This window comes from Eptesicus fuscus, chromosome 9, assembly GCF_027574615.1.
Source record: "Eptesicus fuscus isolate TK198812 chromosome 9, DD_ASM_mEF_20220401, whole genome shotgun sequence".
Lineage (NCBI taxonomy): Eukaryota > Metazoa > Chordata > Mammalia > Chiroptera > Vespertilionidae > Eptesicus > Eptesicus fuscus.
Window position 1 is genome coordinate 30,362,183 of NC_072481.1, and position 25,972 is coordinate 30,388,154.

The window sequence follows — 25,972 nt, forward strand, 5'->3', positions numbered from 1 at the left end:
CCCTAAAAGGAAATTAGCTATCAAGCCATGAAAAGACATAAAAGAAACTTAAATGCTTATTACAAAAGAAAAGAAGCCTATCTAAAAAGGCTACATACATTCTAGAAAAGAGACAGTGAAAAGATCAGTAGTTGCCTGTGGTTGAGTGGGGGAAGGATGAATATGCAGATCACTGAGGACTTTTGGGCCAGTGAAACTATTTTGTATGATACTATAATGATAGCTATATGTCATTATACCTTTTTCCAAACCCAATGTACAACACCAAGAGAGAACCCTGCTGTAAACTGTGTGCTTTAAGAGATTATGATGTATCAATGTAGGTTCATCAGTTGTAACAAATGTACCACTATGGTGGGGGATGCCGGAAAGGAGAAGCTGTTCATGTGTGGGGATAGGGTGTATATGGGAAATCTCTGTATCTTCCTCTCAGTTTTGTTGTAAACCTAAAGCTGCCCCCAAAAAAAGTATTTAAAAAACAAACAAAAATGAATTACTGATACATTTAACAATATGGATGAATATCAGAATAGTTATACTGAGTGAAGAAAGCTGGACAAAAAAACAAATAAAAGAGTATATTCTCTATAATTCCATTAAAGACTAGAAAATGCAACTCAATCTACAGTGAAAGTAGATCAGTATTTGTCCGGAAACAGGGGTCTGGGAAGGGCTAGACAGAAGGATTTAAAGGGACATGAGAGAACATGTCCATGTTCATCATCTTGATTGTGGTGATGGTTTCAAAGGTGTATATATGTATATGGCGTCATGGATGTATCCATATGTCAAGATTTACCAAAGTGTATATTTTATATGAATTATAACTTAAAATTGTTTTTAAAGATATAAATTGATTTATACATCAATGTCAAAATAAGAAAAAAATTGACCCCCTCTCCCCCATAGTTAGTATGTGTGCTGGACTTACAAAGCAATATACTACATCACTTCATGAAGAGACATTTAGTATATAATAGGTAAATTGGATGGTTTCTAAAAAGAAAACATGAGTACCTAGAGAATTAGGGAGTTGGAGAAGATAGGATGAGAGAGTATTAAGTAAGGACCATTTGAGGCACTCTTGTCCTTTTCTTACTGGTGTGAGTCAATATTTGATGCTTCAGTGGAAAGTAATTTTTTCCCCTTCTTCTTACCTTCCAGTGTTTCTTTTGCATGTAAATCTTCCTACGTATTAGGGAATAATTCACAGTGGTTTGTCCCTGGTCAAGCTATAGCCACTTTGAGTCCAAGGCATAAATTTTCAGGTTCCATCTGATATCCTTACTGAAAATGCCACTTGCCTTAGTCTGCCTAATCCCCATGGCTTGTTCTCCTCAGTCCTACACACCTCCAAGCAACGAGTTCAAGATCAGCATGAAATTAGAGGCACAGGATCCCAGGAACACCACATCTACCTGTATCGCTACAGTAGTTGGACTAACAGGAGCTCGCCTCCGCCTTCGCCTTGATGGCAGCGACAACAAGAATGACTTCTGGCGGCTGGTTGACTCAACTGAAATCCAGCCTATTGGGAACTGTGAGAAGAATGGGGGTATGCTGCAGCCCCCTCTGGGTGAGTATTAGACCCAAGTCCTCTTTAACCAATTATCTTCCCAAAATTGTACATCCCATTATGGGAAAGCTTAGGGTCCCTTGTCTGCCTCTTCTTTTTCATATGGTCCAAAAGAAAAGGCCCACCCAAAGTAAAATGAGCTGTAAAATCTGGACATCATCTCTACATTAACTTATAATATTCAAGCATCTCTCAAACTCTCCTTTTTCTCACAAAAAACCACACCCTTCATCCTTCTTTGTCAGTTCCCATTTACCCTCATAGACAGAATGGAAGGAGGTCTTGCCATTTAATCTGCTTCAAAAAACCATGGAGCTTTTAACAAATCCTACAATAATAACAAGAGGTCAGAGGGAAATCTCCCAATAGAAAGGATGACTATTAGAAGGGTCCCTTATCTCCTTTCCCCTAAATTCTCACTTGGTCCTGGGATTTTCTCACTTTTAATTAATTATTCAGTAAAATGTATTATTTTACTTAAACTAATAACCTCACTAGATTTTTCTCCTCAAGATCAGATTCATCTTTTTCTTCTTTTGCCTTAATATACCTGAGAGATTTAGCCCATCTTTTCAGTTATTATGAATCATTATTGCAGTGAGTCTCAATGGAGGATAGAGAGAGATGGGTTATGGGTTATGTAAGGGCTATGTTCCCATCAGGAGGTTGTGCTACATTAATTGAGCATTAGAGAACATGTATTGTTTGAAAGCGCTCCCCAGGTGGTTATTTAGCATTTTCCCCTATTAAAAAAATTATTTGTAATGTAAAATTTCAAATGTATACAAAGGTAGAAAGAATAGCACTGTGAATGTCCATGTATCCTTTATCCTTGATAATTATCAACAGAGTCCATCTTGTTTTATCTATATCTTTACACACTCCCTGCCTACTTCTGCTCAATCACCCATAGTATTTGTCATTAAATACAAAATATGTATAATTTTAAACACAATTATAATAACATCACATAAATAAATTAATGATACTTTTTAATATCAACAAATTTTTACTCAGTGTTTAAATTGTCTCTGTTTTCTTTCTCCCTTCCTCCCTCCCTCTCTCTCTCTCTCTCTCTCCTCTCTCTCTCTCTCTCTCTCTGACACACACACACACACACTACAGTTTCTTTGAATCAGGATTCAAATAAGATCCACATATTGCAGTTGATTGATGTCCCTTAAGCCTCTTTTAATCTTTGGGTTCACCTCAATTTTTTTCTCTGGCAATTTATGTGTTGAAAAATCTAAGTCATTTGTCTTCAAAATTTTCCATAATTAGATTTTGCTGGTTGTATCTCTATAGTATCATTTAACATGTTCCTCTATCCTCTTTCCTAGAAATTTATAGCTAGATCTAGAGGCTTGATCATGTTCAGGTTCAGTTTTTCCTAAGAATATTTTATAGATGGTGGTGTTTACTTCTATTAGGAAGCTTTTTGGTCTGATTGTCCTCATTTTTATAATGTAGTAGTCATTACTGCTTGTGGTCTTGATCTGGGCTTCCCAAATTTTCTTAACGGGTCAAATAGTAAATATTACAGGCTTTGTGGGGCCTTAGATTTTCTATTGCAGCTACTTAACTTTATCTTTGTAATGCCAAAGCAGCCATAGATAATACATAAACAAACGGGCAAGCTGTATTCCAGTAACACTTTATTTACAAAACGGGTGGCGTTGCCTGCTGGCTATAGTTTGCTGACCTCTGATTAAATTTGTCAATTTATCATGCTTGCAAAATGGGGAATTGTAATCTTACCATTCATTCCATTCATATAAATTAAGTGGACTATACCTATTAAAATAAACTTTCATCAATTATTTGGTTCTCCTTAGGCATAATTCATGTAAGAAAGATGGTTTAAATGCTTGATTCTTTTCTTTATTTACCCATTTTCAAAATAATGAATTGCTTTACTAACGTTCTCCAAAAAATATATAAGGAGGGTTTTATTGTTGCTGTTTAGTATCATTAACTCAAGGATTCATACGTATTTGATATGTTTCACTTCATTGCACTAATTGTTTTTATTGATTCTTGAAGTATCCCATCTTTGGCCTCATATGAGCTTCATCATGTTGTCTCCTAACTCTTTATTATTTGATAGCTCTCTTGGATTTTTGGAATTTAAAATGTTCCTTGCTCATCTTATACATTTCTTGGCCCAAATAAAGAATTGGCTATTTCTTTTAGGTGCCTAGGCTCCTTTTAGTGGGAGGTGGTATTTAGAGACTATAATCTAAGCACTAGAGTGCTCAGTGCTATTGAGTTGATCATTCTTTCTAGGTCTTTTTGGTATTGAGAGGTAGGAGCATCTTTTTTATTAGGATAAAAAAATCATTAGTTTATATTAATACTTCATACTAAAATTCAGGACAGTGGTGTTTTTACTGATTTTATCTTCAGTCTCTTAAATCTGTAATTGCCTTTGTACCACCCCAAAACTCTAGTTTTCCATGTCACTAAAAATCATTTGTTTTATCCTACAATACATATATACAAGTCTCAGAATAACAATACCAACACTACCACCATTATGATACCTAAACAATGATTTTTGCAATTTTTTTTCTACCCTCGGGAAAAATCTAATGATGTTATAAGGTCATTTGCATTAGTTTCTCTCTGGGTGACCATTCCACCAACTTGATATAAACTTAGATTCACTTGTTTAATTTTTAATTTTTAAAGATTGCTTTTTTAGCCTTGCCAGCGTGGCTCAGTGGTTGAGTATCGGTGCACATGCCTGGGTGTGGGCTCAATCCCCAGTGTGGGGCATGCAGGAGGAAGCCGATCAGTGAATCTCTCTCATCATTGATGTTTCTATCTCTCCCTCTCCCTTCCTCTCTGACATCAATAAAAAAATATTTTTTAAAAATAGCTTTTTAAAAATGTTGCTTTATAAATACATAAACGATATACATTGTTCTTAAAGTCAAATCTATAAAACAAAGTATATTCAGAGAGATTCCCATCATCCTATTTCTTTTCTCTGCCATAGGTAACCAGTTTCTTTGACTTTTATGGTTTAAACTCCATTTTTAAAAATATAAACAAATATATCCGTGTGTGCATGAGGGTGTACATACATAGATATGTAACCTCCACCCTCTTATATAAAGGACAGTATTTTATGCATACTTTTCTCAACTTTGCTTCTTTCATTTAATGATATGTCCTAAAAATGACTTCTTAGTAGTTTGGAGACATACTTCAATCCTTTTTATAACTGCATGGTACTGGATTGTTCTCAACCTACTTTATGAATCACTATTTAGAAGTATCTTGAGAGGCTATTAAAAATATGAGGTCCCAGGGATAGTGATGATCACCAAAATAAAAATATTTCCACAAATTCTCTAGAAATGTACAGATCAAATAGGAGAGTAAATCAAACCATCCATAACTCATGTCCAAATATAAGTAGGAGTCAAGAATATCACAGATTTCAATTACATGTTAATCTACATATTCAGATAAAAAGATCTGAAACCAGTACAGTCAGTAACAGATCCATGCCAAAAGGAAGTGTTTTATATAGGTGGGAAGTGCATAAAAAAGAGGACAGTGGGGGTTTATCCTAGCTAAAATCACCCCAGAGAAATACAGTCCCATTCAGAGTGGGAAATACTGAGAACACATCTAAAACCTATTGGATTAGAGCATTGGCTATTGGGGAATCGGAAGGAAGAGAGTGAATTGAAAGTGTAAAGAACTAGAGATAGCAGTCTTGGGAAGATTACTTTTGGGGGGAAAGGACACATAATTCTGAAGGAAAAGAAGGAAGCAAGGAGTAGCAATTTATACAGGAACAAAAGAGAATCATAAAATCAAAAGATATACCAACCCTCCCATCCCAACCCAAACAGGCTCATCTACTAAAGAAACTGTATTTCCCTATGCCAACAGAAATACTCAAGATCCCTGCCAAAACAGAACCTCCTGTTTTTGCTGGTCCAGGAAAATATAAGACATTTCAAGTGATTAGTAAACAGCAGTCAATATCTGTAAAAAGTTTCTATGTGGAAAAAAAAGGTAAAACCATTTTAACTACTGAAAATCCTACTGCCAAAATCAATGACTGACCAGAGGAAAGCTGTTGTACAACAACTCAAATTCAATTAAACAAGTATTGACAGATAGGAAATACACTGAATCATAAATTTTAAAAGTCAAACTAGAAATGTACAATGTACATCACATAAAAGATGTGAAAATAGAATTTTCCAAACTCAGGAAAAAATTGAAAAAAGACAAAATAATCTCAATTGAAGACTCAATTCCCGGGTACTTGGCTCAGTTGATCATTCCCATAAGCCAGGGTTGCGGGCTCAATTCTTGGTCAGGGTACATACAAGAATCAACCAATGAATGCGTGAATAAGTGGAACAACAAATCAATGTCTCTCTCTCTTTTCCCTCCCCCTTTCTTTTCTCTCTCTCAAATCAATTTTTTGAAAAAGTAGCCCCTGGCTGGTTTGGCTCAATGGATAGAGTGTCAGCCTTTGGATTGAAGGGTCCCGGATTCAATTCCAGTCAAGGGCACATGCCTGAGTTGTGGGCTCAATCCCCAGTAGGGGGCGTGCTAGAGGCAGCCAATCAATGATTCTCTCATCATTGATGTTGCTCTCTCCCCCTCTCTTTTCCTCTCTGAAATCAATAAAAATATATTAATTAATAAGTCAAAAAATAAAATAAAAAGTAGGGAATCATCCAAATACTTTTTATTAGGCAGGTAGAACTTTGATATCTAAACTTGATTTCAGCACATACAACACATACAGAGTCATGTATGAATGTTGTTTTAAAAATCTTAAATAAAATATTAGGAATTAGAATTTAACATATAAAAACAATTCATAATGGCAAAGTAAAGTGTTTTTTTCTGGGAGTAGATGAGTGGATAAAAAAAAGCTGTGGTAGCCCTAGCCGGTTTGACTCAGTGGATAGAGCATAGGTCTGTGGACTGAAGGGTCCTGGGTTTGATTCCGGTCAAGGGCACATGCTCGGGTTTCAGGCTTGATCCCCAGTTGGGGGGTAGGCAGGAGGAAGCCGATCAACAATACCCTGTCATCATTGATGTTTCTCTCTCTCTCTTTCTCTCCCTTCCTCTCTGAAATCAATAAAATATATATTTAAGGAAAAAAAGCTGTGGTAAATTTTACACAATGGAATACTAAGCCATAAAAAAAAAGAAGGAAATCTTCTTTTTTGCAACAGCATGGATGGACCTGAAGAGTATTATGCTAAGTGAAATAAGCAAGTCAGAGAAGGAAAAATACCATGTGATTTCACTTATATGTGGCATCTAATGAACAAAATAGAAACAGAGTTATAAATACCTCTGTTTTTTTGACAGCTGTCAAAGGGGAGGGTTTTTGGGGGGCCAGGTGAAAAAGGTGAAGGGATTAAGTAAAAAAAAAAAAATACCTCATAGACACAGATAACAGTATGGTGATTATAAGAGGGAAAGGAGGGTGGGGAAGATAAATGGAGATAGAAAGAGATTTGACTTTTGTGAACACAATACCATATACAGATGATGTATAATAGAATTTTACACTTGAAACCTATATAATTTTATTAACCAATGTCAGCCCAATAAATTCAATAAAAATAAAATTTTAAAATGATGCTCAAATCTCTAATAATGAGGAAAATGCAAATCAAAACCACAATAAAAAAAGCACTTCACACCCATTAGGATTGTTGCTTATTATCAAATAAACAGTAACAAATGTTGGTGAGGATGTGAAGAAATTGGAACTCTTGTGTATTGCTAATGGGAATGTAAAATAGTGCAGCCACTATGGAAAACATAGCAGTTCCTCAAAAATTTAAAAATAGAATTACTATATGATCCAGAAATTCCACTTTAGGGTATATAGGCAAAATAATGAAAGCAGGACTCCAGCCGTTATTTTTTATACCTATGTTTAGCTGTATTATTCACAGTGAACAAAAGGTCAGAGAAACCCAAGTGTTCCTCAGCAGAAGAATGAATAAATAAAATGTGGTATATACATACAGTGGAATATTATTCAGCCTTTAAGAGGAAGGAAATTCTGACGCATGCTATAGTATGGATGAACCTTGAAGACATTTTGCTAAGTATTTCACTTCAAGCCAGTCATAAAGGACAAATACTATATAATTCCACTTAAAATTGAGAAATTCACAGAAACAGAAAATAACATGGTGGTTGCCAGGAGCTGGGAGGAAGGTGGGGAATGGGAAGTTATTGTTTAATAGGTACAGAGTTTCGGGTGCGGAAGATGAAAAAATACTGGAAATGGATGGTGGTCATGGTTGCACAACAGTGTAAATGTACTTAATGCCATATGTTTTTGAGAAAGGGAAAACATATGCATATACACATATACACATGTATAACATGCAGGAAATTATATTTTTACAGACATAGTTTTATAAAAAGAAGCACTGGAATGTTACACCAGAAAATAATGAAAAGGTCACAATCTATTGGGAATAAGAAAACAGTAAAAATTATAGGAAGGAGAATGAGACTTCTCTGAGAATACCCTTTTATATTCTTTTGATTTTTGAAATGTAAATATTTTGCTTAATAAAATTTAAAAAGATGAATGAAGCATATTCTAAAATTGACTATAAACAGAAACAAACTGAACTGTGGATATAATAGACATCATAACCACATTGAAAAAAGAATTAATTCAAATAACCTGAACACAGAATCTTCTCAGTATACTTTTTAATGGAGCATATTTTAAAGAAAAAGTGGAACTACAAAGAAATTCTGACTTTTTCTTAATGTTAATGGGTTTGTATGTATTAAAGATAGAGCAAATGAGTAAATAAGATACAAATATAGAATGGGAGTTGAATAACCTTGCAATATAGAATTTGAATTGGAGTTATCTGTATGAACTCTTAACTTTAAAATTAAGATACCTTCAGTTCAAATCATTCATGTACAGGGCTGGGCAAAAGTAGGTTTACCGTGCCATTGTGACATTCTTTTGAGTTAATAAAGCTAATATAATAATCATAACCTGCATGTTCCATATATATATATATATTCCCCCCAAATTCTGTTTATTGAAAAGGCCTAGAAGCAATGACACCTCAGAAGCAATAAGCATACCTTGGTTTCTAAATCACATTCTCTAAAAGGAATCAAGATTTTTGGAGAAATGACTGATTCTAAGGCTGAGCAGAAGAGAAAATATAAGATGATTCTGGAACATTTTATGTCAGAAAGGAGAGAATTCTCAAAGAATGATGAGAACATATCAAAAGGACACAGGAGCCAACTTGAAGGGGTTCTTACTAACCAAAATTGAAACAATATGAGTATCAAAAAGAATAAAAATAAAAGAACAGTGGTAATAGCATCCATGGGTCCCTAGTGATATATAAAGAAAAATATCAAGAGTTGCAGGGAGCCCTACCGGGTTTGGCTCAGTGGATAGACTGTCAGCCTGTGGGCTGAAGGGTCCCGGGTTCGATTCCGATCAAGGGCACATGCCCGAGTTGTGGGCTCGATCCCCAGTTGGGGCATGTAGGAGACAGTTGATCAATGATTCTCTCTGATCATTGATGTTTCTATCTCTCTCTCCCTCTCCCTTCCTCTCTGGAATCAATAAAAAAAAATTTTTTAAGAGTTGCAGGAAAACATCTTCTTTACAGAATGCCAGCTAATAAAATATAGATGGAATGGTAGAAAATTACCATTTTAATTTATTCAGGGAAGGATAATCAATGAATGTTGAAACCAGAGGGTAAAAAAGCTTATTGGAAAATATGATATTCACATAATCTCAAAGTTCTTCCTACTGATTGCCTATTAACTACAAAGGGGAATTGCAGTGAGGAAATCTGCAACTTAACAACTGATCAGATTTAGTATCATCAATAATTTGACAAATTGACACTATGTGCCTCTTGAAGTAAAGCAGTGAGAAGTACTCAACATCACTTGTATAGTATTTATGCTAAAACTGTTTAACATCAATGTAACTGTAAGGAAACAATCAGAAAAATTCCCAATTGTGGGACATTTGGTAAAATAGCTAGCCCAGACTCTTCATGAAAAACAAAAGATAACAAGGCTATTGTAGATTAATGGTGTCTAAAGAAACATGACAACCAAATGCAATATGTGATTCTTTATTGGACCCTGTATTTTAAAAAATTAAACAAACATTTTGGGGATAATAAGAATATTTTAATTAAAGTTCTTGGGTATGGTAATATTGCAGCGTTAAAGGAGAATGTCTTTGTTCTGAGGACAAATGTACTGACATATTTGGGGGTGAAGTGTCATGATGTCTCTAACTTTCACATAGTCCAAAGGAAAAAGTGTGTAGATATATGGAAACAAAATGTGGTGAAATGTTAGTTATTGAATCTAGGTGAAGGATGCATAGTTGTTCATATACTGGTTTTGCTATTTTTCTCTAGGTTTAAAATTTTTCAAAATAAAAAGTTTTGAATAAATTATGTATGTAACTATACATATATATGTGTGTGTGTTCATGTTCCCCAGGCCTCCTCTGGACCTCTCCCCAGAGTTGCTGAATCAGAATCTCTAGGTAATGGGGCTTGGGATTCTGCATGGTATATGGCTCTCCCGAGACTCTAATGTAATTGGTCTGTCTATATTTGGGAAGCATTGTTCTAGAAGAGCATTCTTCTCCATTAAAATCTTGTATGGTGTGTGTGTGTGTGTGTGTGTGTGTGTGTGTACATGTGCATGTATGTGTGTGTGTGTGTGCTATTCACATAGGAACAATCATTACTCCCTTGCAGAGTCCTCTAGGGGGGGGAAATGGGAAGGTAGAATGTTCACCAGTGAAGTTATCTCAATGCTGCCAGCCTTTTCCTCACATACCCTTGTTTTACTGATCTCTTCTACTAAAGACTGTGATGGTTTCTTCTAAACAGGTCAGTCTGGATCACTAGTTCTCAAACTTGGCTGCCAGTTAGAATCATTTAGAGAACTCAGTGTGTAGGCTTTAGAGCAGTTAAATCAGAATGCCTGGGGGTGATTCTGATGTATTCTTTAATGCTCCCCAGGGGATTCCAGTGTCCAAGTTTGAGAGTCATTGATTTAAAGCAGAAGCTGGCCTCTGTGAGACCACTAGCCAAGTATGTCAGGATCCTGGTACAAACTCTCTGCTCAGCAAACTTGATCACATGCTCTGGTGTATTTGTGGTACATTGACTTGAAAGGAACCCTTTGTCTGTTCCTGTCACTGATCAGCCTTCTCATTTGCTAAGTAGTCTCCAGGGCTTGTCAATAGAAAAGGGAATTTTTAAGATGCATATCTCATTTTCTGGTCACAGAAATTTGAACTGTTTATAGAAATGTGGCGGGGTGAGGGGACAAAAACAAAATTTTAGAGTGAAGTAACTTAACCATGGTGGCTTAAATGCTTATTTATAAAGTTAATTTTTACAATATTTACTGAACTTCTTTTTTCTGCAGCAAAGCCCTTGGCATTGGGTAATGCCAGACCATCTATACCTATGACTATCTCAAGATTAGTCACAACCCCCACCTCCAATTTAATTAACCTGAATTGTGTTTGAGTCTATATGGGAATGTAGCAGCAAAGTGGTGATAGAGTCCTATCAGGGGTAAAAGGAATCCTAACAATCTTTCCCAAGTACAATCACTTCTTCCTAAGAAAAGACAGTTTATTCAACATCTCTCTTCCAATTCATTTCTTGTTTCTCTCACACTTGGGGTAGCATGGAGATAGGTCACCAAACCTCAGTTTGGAAGCACTGTGTTAATTCAGTATCCTCCTCTGACAAATGTAGAAATAAGAAAAGAGAAATGAGTTGTTCGAGGTTGTACAGTGAGTGACATATTTCTGTACATGTATTTGTATATGTACATGTATGTAAACCTTCTCTGGGAGGAGAGAATGAGTTGGGAGTGTCATGGAATCATCTTGACAGCCATAGAGTCTAATAACTTCACCAAGCTTAGAATTATTATATAGGACAATGGTGGGGTGGGGAGTAGGGCCCATAACATGTGGTTCCTGGTATGAGTGCTATTCTGTTACCTGCCACCAGAGGGCATGAACTATGATTAGATTCTGGACCTGTTGCTCTTATATTTAAGTCCAGAGCTTCAAGAAGTCGCTGTTAAGTTTAAACAGCTGGACCCTAACATATTTAGTAGCCGCCCCCCTCCCCCAATCAGGTGAGCACCTGGAAGCTTTTATGACTGGTTCCATGTCAGTATTTTTAAGGTAAGCATAGAACACTTGCAGCATGTCTAGGTTTAGAATTAGAGACCTGGCTTTGTAAAATTCACTCAGCCACTTAACTAGCTTAGTTGTGTGGCTACTGATAAGTTGCTTTACCTTGACTTTTAACCTTGAATTTCAATAGCCTCACCTGCCAGGTCATTAATCATTCCCTCTGCCACACATGATTTTTATAGCATTCATCAACTCCTGGCACCCATTTAATAAGTGGAGGTTTTCTTCTTTGTTCAATAAAACTCTTATGGAGCTTATATTCCAGTTGGAAAATACATACACATTACAAGGGAAAATAAAGAAAAATTCAGGCAGTGATAAGAGTTTAGGATAAATAGAAGGGAGTGGGATTTAGAAGGCTATTTTAGATATGGTAGTCTAGGAATGCCTCTCTAAGGAGCTGAGATTTCAGCAAGTACTAATTGCTAAAGATTTGAGGAAAGGGAAGGGTTTTCGTGGCAGAGGGATGAAGCTTGGAATGTTTGAGGAATAGAAAGGCCAGTGTGTGGAGGACAGAGGAGTGATAGGAAATGAGTTATAAGAAGTAAGCAAGTTCCAGATTATGTAAATCTTGTTAACATACATAAAGTGTTTAAATTTATTTTGTATTATGGGATGTGAGCATAAAAGTGTGATCTGATTTATATTTTAAAATACTTAAACATATTCTGACTTCTAAGTGGAAAACACAATAGGAGGCCAAAGTGGAAGCAGGGAGTCTCTTACAAAGCTGTTGCAGTAGTCTATGCAAAGTCTGACTGTGGCTTAGGTTAGGGTGATTAGTAATGAGTGAGAATATATAACGGTGAGAAATTGTTTGATTTAGGATATATGAGATGAAAGAGCCATCAAGACTTGCTAATTAATTGTATTTGAGGGGTAATAGCAAGGGAGGAATCAAGAGTGACTTAGCGTAGGCTTTTTGGTCTGGGTTTAATAGTGCATTAGATGAGATGAGATGACGAGGAAGTGAACAAGTTTGGAGGAAGTAGCAAAGTCAAGGGTTCTGTTTTTGCCTTAGCCGTTTTGGCTTAGTGGATAGAGTGTTGGCCTGCAGACTAAAGGGTCCCAGATTTGCTTCCAGTCTAAGGCCACATACCTCGGTTGCAGGCTTCCGGCTCTCATCTGGGGCATGCGGGAGGCAATCAATCGATGTGTCTCTCTTATGTCTGTGTTTCTCTCTTGTCTCTCCCTCTCCCTTCTACTCTCTAAAAATCAATAGAAAAAAATATCCTTAGCAGAGGATAAAAAAAAAAAAAAATTCAAGCACTTTTGGCTTTCAGGTAGAGTTATAGAATAAAGCAGTTGGAAATACGAGCATGAGACTCGGGGCAGAGGTTTAGGCTGGACATGTAAATTGGCAGTCATTATTTGACAGGAGAAAAGTGGGGATTGTGAAATGACCAGGCACTGAGGTACCCACCTGTCCTTTTCTTTGCAAGCACCCAGGCCACTGTTTAATTTGAGACCTTCAAATTATCATTTTTCTTCTTCCTGCTTTCACAAACTTATGACTTCAATTCTTTTTACCTAGAGAGATAGTATGGAAGAATTGAGTGACGAAATATTTGAAGATATTAATGTGATGATTAATAATGAAGGCTCTGGAGACAGAGGAGTTGGGTTTAAATCCTGTCTCTTGAATATTGTATTTAGTAAAATTATAGCCTTAGATATTTTACTTAATTTCTCTGACCTCAGTCTTTTACTCTATAATATTATGAATAATAGCCAGCATTTGTCTAACATTTAGCATATACCAGGCAGAATTTTAAGTCCTTCACGTGTGTTAATCCTTAGAACAACCCACTGAGGTTGTTTTCCCCAAACATAGACTGGACCTGAACTTGAATTTCTTCGGAAATTTAAAATTTTTTTCTTTTAACCATGATAAAGGAAGAGTAGTAGTCAAGATTCTTTGGGCTATGAGTGAAAAAAACTAACTCAAACCAAGTTAAAGGAGGGGACAGGAATTACAGACTCATATAACAGAGAAGTCTAAGGTCTGGTATTGAGTATGTCTGAACACAGGGCTTTAAACACTCTCATGTCTCTCCATCACTTGCTCTACCTTGGCTTTATTCTCAGTTCTGTTCTCCATGTAGCAATGCCAAATCTACAAACTCTATCTAGCCATGATCTTGGAGAAAGACTCTCCTCCAATATGCATACCATATCAGAAAACGGTTGACCCAGCTTGAGATATACATGCACACTCTTGGTCTAGGGCAGGGATGGAGAACCTTTTTTCTGCCAAGGGCCATTTGGATATTTATAACATAATTCCCTTAATATAATTCCCTTAATATAAAATTATGCTGCTATGAAAAAAAGCTCCTAGATTTACTGAACTTCAAGTCCCGCCTGTGGTTGCCTTGGCAGGGTCAGACCCAATGATTTTGTGGGCTGGATGTTCCCCACCCCTGGTCTAGGGGAATCTAATGCTCTTGAATGGCATTATATTCCATTCCACAGTTAGGCAGAGAGAGCCATGTGACAGACATTCTCAACAAATCACACAGAATTAGGATGGGATTTTTTTCCAAAAACGGGGGAAGGGAAGCTAGACAAGCCAAAAAAGTGATGGTAGTTTTAGATTAAGTGACAGGAGCATCCATATTGCTGTCGCCATTGTTGGTGTAATTGAGCTACCCCAAGTTATCTTCCAGCGTTAGAGGCTTGGCTTAGCCTAGCCAGCTTTGAGACTAAAAAGTTTAAAACATATAAGGTGGTAAATCTTATTAGTTCTCTTTTCTTCTCCCTTCTTGCTTCTTCCCCAATAATTTAATTATAATCCCAAAAGCTGATTCTTCCTTTTTCATTTTATCTACACACTGTTGAACATAGTGGTTAAGAGTGTGGGCTCAAGGGTCAGATTGCCTGGGTTTCAATCCTATCTTTGTCATTTGCTCACTTAGAAATCTTAATCAGTTTACTTTATATATCTTTTCTCATCTCTAAAATGAAGATAATATCTACCTCACTGGGTTGCCTTGAGGATTAGATGGTCAGTGGAAAGTGATTGGCACAGTGTCTGACCCCCAATAAAGAGTTTTAAAATATCAGATTCTATTGTAATTTCCAGCCCTGCAGCTTGGGTGCAGCCTATCTGTTTTTTTGTCAGAAATGGGAAAACTGAGGTAGATTGGGAGGCTATGAAAAAAGTACATTACTAGATTTCGATATCTTAGGAGAGAGTTGAAGCCAAATTGAAAGAAGTACTTGGAACTTGTTTCCACTAATTGGGAGATCTAACTACAATAATGATCTTATTTTTATAATTAATTAATTAAATGGTACATTCTTAATTGACTTTTCCTTACTGAAAGACAATGGACAATTAACCTCTCTAGGCTTTTTACTTTTTTGTAAAATGAGTATCTTTAGACAGGATGATTCCTTTCATCTTCATCATTGCCTGATCCTTCATTGGTTAAGTAAAATTGAAGATCAAAAAGTGTTTTGTACTTGGTGTGTATGTGTGTGAAAGAGAAGTGAGAGAGTGCATACACCAAAGAATGAGAGAAAAAGAAAAATAGTGAGTTGGTTTATATTGAAATAAACTAAAAAGATTTACTTGTATATTGAGTTGATGAGTTGACAATATTTGCTTTCTTCTTAAGAGATTATTAAGAAGAACTTTCACACTACTGTCTAGACCATTTCTAAGTATTTATTAAATTTTATCTCACATCCATCTATTTTAGATTTTTCAAGGAAAACTTTTTAGGCGCTATGAATCTGTAATACTTGTCTTGGAGTCAGGCCAGTTGGTTGGGGACTTTGTTCCACTACTTGCTTTGCAACGTTACACTTGGGCAGGTTGCATTCCCTCTATGTGCCTCATTTTCTCATCTGTCTAATGAGGCATTTCCTGTATTTAACCTTTTAAGTCCTTTCCTCACAGTCTATGATTCTGTAACATATCACAGTGTAGGTTATGGAGGAGTAGCTGGATTCCAAAGGGTAAACTTGATATTGCCATTTCCTTTGAAACATATTTTTTATCTGTTGCCTATTATGTTTGCTGCAGGATTTCGGTTGAATGCCTCCTCTTGGCCCATGTTCCTTTTGAAGACACTAAATGGAGCTGAAATGGCTCCCATCAGGATTTTCCACAAGGTACGGTGTCCCTCAGATATCACCAACTCTAAATTGCTTAAGGTCATATGCTTATATTCTTTCAATTACTTAGCCTCTGATATCTACATTATATTTATGGCCTGAGGATGCCTTCTCAGAAACTAATTCAGCAGACGGATTGTTTAATACCTTATGAAACAGCAATTATCCCCAGAGGATAATTATAAATATAGACTATAGATTATGATTATTGGTTTTTGGGTCCTAGCTCTACCAATAACAAGCTATGTCCTTTTGACTTCATGTATAAAGTGGGATTCTGTCTATCTTACAGGATAGTTAAATTAAAATGTGTTTACTAGTAAAGTATATAAAATGTGATATAAATCTAAAGGAGCTGTTCTTGTTATAGATCTTGGAATTCGTAAAGTTCATACACTAAACAGAGAGAAAGAAAAGAGATGATTTTTGAGTGCCTATAGTATGTTTGGAGTTTATATATACTATCTCACTTAATACCCACACTTAACGTTCTGAAACAAGAAATATTATTTCCATTTAATAGCTAAGGAAACAAATACTTTTGAATAAGGAACTTGCCCAAGATCACATGGCTAGCAAGTGGTGAAATAGGGATCAATAACCCGTATTCATTTTTCCTTATTTCTCTAGGGATGAGGCATTCAGTCTGCTCTCAGTTGAATTCTTTACCTTTAATGAGGTTAGAGTTATAAAGGGGACTGAATTAGTGTTGCCTGTGCTGCTAGTAAAGTCTAAACCCTAAAGCACTCTGGCTGGCAACTTAAAAACCCTTTAACTACAGAATATCTCAAAATGTTTGGTGGGGGCAGGGGACAACAACTATTCTTTTAAATGCTTTGTTGAGCTTACTAAAAAGGAAAAAACTCACCCTAGCTGGTTTGGCTCAGTGGATAGAGCGTTGGCCTACGGACCGAAGGGTTCCAGGTTTGATTCTGTTCTAGAGCATGTACCTCGGTTGCAGGCTCCTTTTTGGCCTGGACCCTGGTCAGGGCATGTGCAGGAGGCAACCAATCAATGTGTTTCTCTCACATTGATATTTATCTCTGTCTTTCCCTCTCTCTCTTCCATTCTCTCTAAAAATCAATGGAAAAATATCCTCAGGTGAGAATAAAAACTGAAAGAAAGAAAACTCTCCAGAAGCTAAAATGAAGGAGGAAAACTAGAGTGTTAAGTGCATGCACTAAACCTGCAGGTATTTTTAGGAGCTTTCCAATAATCTTGTCTTTTACCAGCCACAGTAGGATAGAAGATGAGGCCTTGGGCCCAAGCAAACCAGGAATGGACCCGAGACTGCTATATATAAAACCAGATCATATACCTCAAATGTTTACTCCTTAGTGAAAGACTGTTACATTGATGAGGAGAGTCTCTGCCTAGGCTCTGGGTAGGGGCAGGAATGGAGTCATCTCTTTGATAAAACAGTCTTTCCCTCATGGAAATCCAGGGTTCAGATATGGTACCTGTGTTGTCTAGAAACTCCAGAGTTATATGGAGAGATTTCTGAGTGCCCAGCAGAAGCAAATCCAAAACCTCTCTAGAGCAGGCGTCCTCAAACTATGGCCCGCGGGCCACATGCGGGTGTTTTTGCCGTTTTGTTTTTTTACTTCAAAATAAGATATGTGCAGTGTGCATAGGAATTTGTTCATAGTTTTTTTAAACTATAGTCTGGCCCTCCAACTGTCTGAGGGACAGTGAACTGACCCCCTGTTTAAAAAGTTTGAGGACCCCTGCTCTAGAGAGTTTGGTTGCTTTCAACCCAGATGTCATAGAAGTTCCCAAAGTGAAGTACCACTGAGGATTAGTACTCCCTTCAGAATTACAGAGCTCTCAAAAACTCTCAAAACAAATCCAACGTGGTGGGACATCAGTAGACACAACAAACAGTATGACTATAACCCCAAGGACTTTCAGAATAGAAATATCAGATAGATAGAGATTATAAATTAATTTTTTGAAAATGATTAAAGAATGAAAAGAAAATTTTTATTATTTTGTTGTTGTTGTTAATCCTCACCTGAGGATATTTTTTCCACTGATTATTCAGAGAGAGTGGAAGTGAGGGAGGAAGGGAGAGAGAGAGGAGGTGAAGGAAGGGGGAGAGGAGGATGAGAGAGAGAGAGAGAGAGAAACATCAATGTGAGAGAGACACATCAATTGGTTACCTCCCACATCCTCATGACAGGTTCGGGGGTTCAAACTGGCAACCCAGGTACATACCCTTGATACTTTGGAGCATGGGCCAATGCTCTAACCACTGTACATCGGCCAGGGCAAAGAGAAGAAATTTTTTAAATGATAAAAGTATAAAACCCTATTTTTCAAAGACAGATTTGAGAAAAAAATTGAACATCTGTAAATGAAACTTAACCATTAAAACTGAAAATTAATAATAGGTATATAAGCAACATAGACATAGATAAAAGAGAATTAACTGAAAGACATGTAAGGAATTTCCCCAGAATGCAGCACAAATAAAGAAATGGAAATATTAAAGAGAAGAGACAAAGAGAATAATATTAGAAGGTCCATTGATGTTGAATATGAAATCCAGAAGTAATAAGAAAAGAATAGAAAAGAACCAATATTTACAAAGATAATGACGGAATTTTCCAGAGTGAATAGTAAAGGTAAATATACAGCTTAAAACATCATGGTGTAAGAGGTTTATGGGGGGAAAAGGAAAACCTATGTAATATTTTCCACAATAAAGATTCACAACCATCAAAAAAAATCATGGTATAACTAAAGTCAAAAGAAAAGATCTGAGCAAGTACTCACACAGAATTCCTTCAAAAGAATTGCAGTTAGGCTGACAGCACGTTTCTTGACAGCAGCAGTTCAAAACAAAGATAATAGAATAATATCTCCAAAGTTCTTAGGAAAAATAGTTGTCCATCTAGAATTTTATACCTAGTTATAGTATTATTTCAGAATGAATATAAAAGCAAGACATTTTCAAACAAACTAATGTAAGTAGATGCCAACATATCTGCTGAAAGAACAACTGAAGAATATATTTCAGGAAGAAGATAATTGAACCCAGAAAGGAAGAAATGAGATGCAAGAAATAGTGGTGAGGAAAGACTGGTTAACATGTGGGTAAAGCTAATCAACCATTGCCTATAATTGTTTAAAACAATTATAATAACAAAAGGGATTAATTGTCAGCATAACAATGTGAAACTAGATTATCAAACACTGTTAACTCAGGAGTAATTAAAATATTCTAAGGTTTTTGTAATATGACTAGAGATAAAGATGAGTTTTAGACTGACTTATATCAACTATACAGTTATAGTCTTGAGGAGATCCACTGAAAGATTATAAATAGAATGGTTAACATCTGAATCAATGAGGGGAGGAGGAAAGAAAATTCAGTCAATTGTAAAGGGAAAAAAGAACCTTAAAAATCAAGTAAAATAGAACTCTAGGAAATACAATAAATTTAAATATATCAGTTATCACAAGAAATGAGCTTAAACTCATCAGTTTAGTCAAAAAGATTAGATTGTTTTTAAATATACATGCTATTTACAAAAGACCCTGATAAAATATGCCCCAAAATGTTGAAAGTAAAAAAAAATGTAAAAGATATACCAGGCAAATCATTATCAAAATAAAGCTGGTGTTGCCCTGGCCAGTGTGGCTCGGTTGGGTGACGTCCTGTGTTCAGAAAGTTTGCCAGTTTGATTCCCAGTCAAGGCACTATCCTGGTTGCAGGCTTGATCCCCAGTGGGGGGCATGCAGCAGGCAGCCAATCAACGATGTTTCTCTCTCCTTCTCTCTTCCTCTCTCTCTAAAAATCAATAAAAATATATATATTTGTAAAAAGCTGGTGTTAACTATACTGAAATCAAACAAAGGAGACTTTGAGGCTAAAAAGCATTTAGAGGTCACTATCTAATGATTTTTTAAAAGTGCAGTTCAGCCATGGCCGGTGTTGCTCAGTGGTTGGAGCATCGGTCCACACACCAAAGAGTCTCAGGTTTGATTCCCCGTCAAGGGCACAGGACATATACCTGGGCTGCGGGTTCTCTCCTCAATCCTGGTCTGGGCTCATGCAGGAGGCAACCATTTGATGTCTCTGTCCCTTTCTCTCTCTCTCTCTCTCTCTCTCTCTCTCTCTCTCTCTCTCTCTCTCACTCTCCCTCTCTCCCTCTCTCCCTCTCTCCCCCCCCTCCCTCCCTCCCTTCCTCCCTCCCTTCCTCCCTTCCTCCCTCTCTCCTTCTCCCCCCTCCCTGCCTCCCTCCTCCTTTCCACTCTCTCTGAAAAGCAATAGGAAAAATCCTCTGGTTGAGGATTAATAAAACAAAACCAAAAAAAAAGTACAGTTTACCAAGAAAAATGAAAGTTATAAATATGCATGCTCCTAAAGAACACAACCTCCAAGTATATAAAGCAAAATTTGACGGAATTACATGGAAAAATTGGAAAATCCACAATCACTAGTGGATAATTTAATACATACCTCTGAATAATTGATAAATCAAGCAGACAAAAAAATTGTATCAGTCATCATAAGCTAATCTGAATTAAATTAGTTGATCAATTTGTAAAAATCAGTTGCATTCTTACTTAACAAATGGTTTGAAAATAAAAATTTTAGCCCTAACCTGTTTGGCTCAGTGGATAGAGCGTCAGCCTGCAGACTAAAGGGTCCCAGGTTCGATTCCGGTCAAGGGCATGTACCTTGGTTGCAGGCACATCCCCAGTAGGGAGTGTGCAGGAGGCAGCTGATCGATGTTTTTAACTCTCTATCCCTCTTCCCTCCTCTCTGTAAAAAATAAATAAAATATATTTTTTAAAAGAAAAATTTTAAAGATATCATTTATTATAGCAATAAAGTTACAATGCATCTAGAAAATGTTAGTAAAAATCAAGAGTTTTTATAGAGTAAATTTAAAAATGTATATTAAAGAAGAAATCTATATTAAAGAATACTTAACCAATGGAAAATGCTATCATGTTCATAGATGGGAGGGTTCAATATTATACATACAAAAGTTACTTTTTCCCAAATTAATCTACAAATTCATTGGGATTACAGTCAAAATCTAAATAGGGTTCTTATGTGGAACTTGAAAAGCTGATTCTAAAATTCATACAAAAGGTGAAGAGAAGAGCCAGAGAACATATATATATATATATATGCATAGCCCATGGACAGAGACAACAGTGTAGTGAGGGCCAGAGAGAGGAGAGGGCGGGGTCTGAGAGGAGTTAAGCAAAGAGAGGGGCAAATGGGAGACATCTGCAATAGTGTCAACAATAAAAGTTAAAAAATAAAAATAAAAAGATCAAGGAGAAAGAATAGCCAAAACAATATTGAAGAATGACAAAATAAGGGGATTTTTTTTTCTTCCAGATATCCATTTAATAAGATATGTTATTTGTGTAGGATCAGACAGTAAAGCCAAGGTAACAGAATAGAATGTACAACACTTTTTTTGTGAAATTTATCTAAGCAATTACATTGTGAATTAGCATGAGAGAAGAGAGAAGAGAACACTGCTAGAGAGAGTATACAATGTTAAAACTACTTTGGAAGGCAATTTAGCAATATTTAATAAAGTAGAAGATGGGTATATTTATCCTATAATGCAGTTTTACTCCTAGGTATATATCCTAAAGAAACCTTCCCACATGTATACAAAGAAACAAGTGCAAGAATGGTCATTAAAACTTTTGAACTAGTTTTAAAAAAAGTTTAAAAACTTTTTAAAAGTGCAGACTAATGCCCTATCCAGTTTGGCTCAGTGGATAGGGCATTAGTCTGCAGACTGAAGGGTGCCAGGTTCGATTCAGGTCAAGGACACATGCCTGCGTAGCGGGCTTGATCCCAGTAGGGGTGTGCAAGAGGCAGCCAATCAATGATTCTCTCTCATCATTGATGTTTTTATCTCTCCCTCTTCCTTCCTCTCTGAAATCAATAAAAATAAGAAAATATATTTTTTAAAAGCTTTTGAACAGTTGGAAAAACCTTAAATGTCCATCAAAAGAATAAATAAATTGATATATACATATAATATTTTATATAATATCTTCTATTAGCAGTTAAAATGAACTAGATAAATTTCAAAAACATGTTGAACAAAAAACAACTTATGGAATGATATGTACAGTTAATACCACTTATATAAAATTTAAAATATATAAATGGATATGTACATGCATGGGGAGTGGGATAGGGGAAGGGCACAAAAGGGGGTTCAACTTTACCTGTTACATTTTACTTTTTTAAAAAATACTGAAGCAAAATGTCATAGTGTTAGGGTTACAAATATTTAGTATTTTTTGAAATTCATTTAAAAGAAAGACTAAATCTTCATTTTAAATCTTACGTAGCAGTCCCTTTTTAATCATCCAAATGAGGTAGCAGTCTTTTGGCGTACATAGCCTCTCTCTTTGTGTCTAGGTCTATATATTTCTGTTTCTCATCTAGGAACCACCATCGCCTTCCCACAACTTCTTCAAAATGGGAATGAAGCTAGAAGCTGTGGACAGGAAGAACCCTCATTTCATTTGCCCAGCCACTATAGGGGAGGTGCGGGGCTCAGAGGTGCTTGTCACTTTTGATGGGTGGCGAGGGGCCTTTGACTACTGGTGCCGCTTCGACTCCCGGGACATCTTCCCTGTAGGCTGGTGTTCCTTGACTGGAGACAACCTACAGCCTCCTGGCACTAAAGGTAAAGGCCCATCTTTAAGCTCTTGAAATCAGGACCCAAATTGATGATGGAGATTACCTAGATCTCTTATGGTTAGTGTTTCTCCACCAATAAACCTCACCAGTAGGCAGAGGAGGAGCAAGAGCCAGTAACTTAGGTAAAAAAAAAAAAAGTCTACCTGAGTGTAATTAGCAACAATAGGAATAAAATGTCAAATGAAAGTAGGCATGGAAGCAGCAAGGAAAGTGCCTTGGAAGTGGTAGTGGAGCCATTTTTGTTTACCTGAGACTAAAACAGGATAAGCCTTATTGATCCAGGCTATATTCAGTTAGGTTTATTTTCTCACTTTCTTGCCTAGAGAACTGTGTTATGTTGATCAATAAATCTCTTACAGCAGTTAGGCAGTTCTCAGGAGCCAGAAGAGCTGAGTCTTTGTGTCCAAGAATTGCTGGACATGCATTCCTTTCTGACTACACACCATGCTGATAAGCAACATGACTCACTATGTGGTTGCTGCCTCAGAGGTATTTGCTGACTGTTTTCCTCTCCAATTCTTTGTATCTCTGGAGACCTTAGATTTTTAACAGAGATGACCAGGCTCAGAAGGTAGAGAAAGACCTTCCAGTTGGCATTTTCATACCATATCCTTCAGTCATCCTTCCAGCACCAGGTTGTTTCCTCCAACACTCCCTCCTTCCCCACCCCAGACCCTCAGTAGGTTCTGTAATGTAACTTTCAGAAATAGCAGAACTTCAGCCATCTCAGTGTCCTGGCTAAGCAGCAAGTGATACATTGTGGAAAAAATGTGGTTACTCAATTCATTTCACAAAACAAGATGTTTTCTGTATGTGTAAGCCTGTTCTCTCTCTAATCGTACGATCTCTTCCTTCTTTTTTGCCTTCTGGTCATTAGTGTGCAAATGTGAAAAAAAAAAAGCAAAGTAATGAGATTGTTTCTTGGTTGCAGTAAGTAGGAAAAAATACTAGTATTTAATGTTCTTTTACACACATTATTTCATTTTATCTTCCTGGTAACTCTGAACTAGAAATAATTATTTTCAGATATATTTTATTTATGAGAAAAGCGAAGTTCAGAGGATTAAGTGACTTGATTTTGTTGATATCCCATCTAGAGAGGGAGGCCTAGGAGATCTTTCAGTAGGACCAGCTGTCAGGGCCGTCACTTTGAGCCATATTGCCTTCACACATCTCCCCTCTACTCTCCCCATTCTCCCCTGGGCTCTCCTAAAAGCTTCATTTGAGACCCTGGATTTTGGCTTCCAGATCCCTGTATATGACATAAGAAAGAAGCAGGGTCAGAGCATTGAACTGGGGTCTAATCCCAACTAGGATTAGAGCAAGTCATTCCAAAATGTGAGAGGTTGAACTAGATCGGGTGGGTAATGTCCAGTCTGCACTTGGGCCATATAAGGCCCACAAAATCATTTGGTCTGGCCCTGCCAAGGCAACCCCAGGCAGGATTCAGAATTCAATAAATCTAGGAGCTTTTTTCATAGCAACATAAATTTAAATTAAGTGAATTATATTAATCAAATAATGTTATAAATATCCAAATGGCCCTTGATAGAAAAAAGGTCCCCTACCCCTGAACTAGTTGATCCCTAAGGGCCCCTCCACCCCAGTAATGCTGTATAGTTTTCTGATCTTGGGGATAACAGTTGATGCCGGTGACCGTCTCCTACTTGATTTCAGATCCCTCACCTCATCTACCAGCTAGTTCTGCCCTCTACTCATATAAGGCTCTGCCGCTCTAAGAGGACTCCTGCATGCCAGCTGTTTCTCCTTTGCTAAGCCAGGTCCTTTTTAGCTCCTAAACTCCTGGGGCCAAGCCAACCTTGATGGATAGCAAATACCAAGCTTGCAACTAATCCAGGGTATTTGGTTATAAAAGGCAGAACCTTTTTTATTTTCTTAGCTCATCACTTTTTGTTTCTGTGACTTAAAATTGAAAACAGAGCTATGCATTACTTTTTAAATTTAAGAAACCAAATAAAAAGTTCAGTGCATTTGGCATAGTCATTAATGCTAATTAGGCCTTTAGCCCTCATAGTAATCCACTTAACATCCCTTGCTCTGATTTCAAGCTGGGCAAGCCAGTTTCATATTTTAGTTTAGCTTCCTATGTAATTTTACAACAGTAAGAGAACACGAGATGCAAGCTACTTCCATAGTTATATTTTTTCTTTTTTTTTAAATAAATCTTTATTGTTCAGATTATTACAGATGTTCCTCTTTTTCCCCCCATAGCTCTCCTCCACCTGATCCCCCCACCCCACCCCATGCCCTTACCCTCCGCCACTGTCCTCATCCACAGGTGTAAGATTTTTGTCCAATCTCTTCCCGCATCCCTCACAACCCCTTCTCCCCAAGAATTGTCAGTCCACTCCCTTTCTATGCCCCTGATTCTATTATATTCACCAGTTTATTCTGTTCATCAGATTTTTTACTGACTTGATTTTTAGATTCACTTGTTGATAGATATGTATTTGTTGTCACTTTGTTGTTCATAATTTTTATCTTTACCTTTTTCTTCTTCTCCCTCTTCTTAAAGAATACCTTTCAGCATTTCCTATAATCCTGGTTTGGTGGTGATGAACTCCTTTAGCTTTTTCTTGTCTGTGAAGCTCTTTATCTGACCTTCAATTCTAAATGATAGTTTTGCTGGGTAGAGTAATCTTGGTTGTAGGTTCTTGCTGTTCATCACTTTGAATATTTCTTGCCACTCCCTTCTGGCCTGCATAGTTTCTGTTGAGAAATCAACTGACAGTCGTATGGGTACTCCCTTGTAGGTAACTTAACTGTTTTTCTCTTGCTCTTTTCAAGATTCTCTCTTTGTCTTTTGCCCTTGGCATTTTAATTATGATGTGTCTTGGTGTGGTCCTTTTTGGATTCCTTTTGTTTGGGGTTCTCTGCGCTTCCTGGACTTGTAAGTCTATTTCTTTCACCAGGTAGGGAAAGTTTTCTGTCATTATTTCTTCTAATAGGTTTTCAATATTTCTCTCTCTCTTTTCTTCTGGCACCCCCATAATTCAGATGTTGGTACACTTGAAGTTGTCCCAGAGGCTCCTTACACTATCTTCATATTTTTGGATTCTTTTTTCTTTTTGTTTTTCTGGTTGGGTGTTTTTTGCTTCCTCATATTTCAGATCTTTGGTTTGATTCTTGGGGTCCTCTAGTCTACTGTTGGATTTCTGTATATTATTCTTTATTTCAGGCAGTGTATGCTTAATTTCTGACTGGTCCTTTTCCATTTTTTTTTTTTTTTTTTTTTTGGCATTCTCATTAAGATCCTTGAAGGTCTCACTAAGTTCCTTGGAGGTCTCAC

The 25,972-nt window shown here is 36.8% G+C and overlaps 1 protein-coding gene across 9 annotated transcripts in view; it reads left to right on the top strand.

The window, feature by feature from the left end:
• Positions 1-25,972, top strand: part of SCMH1 (Scm polycomb group protein homolog 1) — a 140,814-nt gene that overhangs the window by 67,584 nt on the left and 47,258 nt on the right. For 6 of the 9 annotated variants that reach the window (XM_028160267.2, XM_028160264.2, XM_054720455.1 and 3 more), the window contains 3 exons: positions 1,342-1,576; positions 15,871-15,959; positions 22,405-22,648. In XM_028160267.2, the coding sequence (XP_028016068.2) occupies positions 1,342-1,576; positions 15,871-15,959; positions 22,405-22,648 (568 nt within the window). Of the gene's footprint in view, positions 1-1,341; positions 1,577-10,105; positions 10,152-15,870; positions 15,960-22,404; positions 22,649-25,972 lie in introns of those variants that run through there. The other 3 variants (XM_054720460.1, XM_054720459.1, XM_028160277.2) reach the window with 2 other exon arrangements.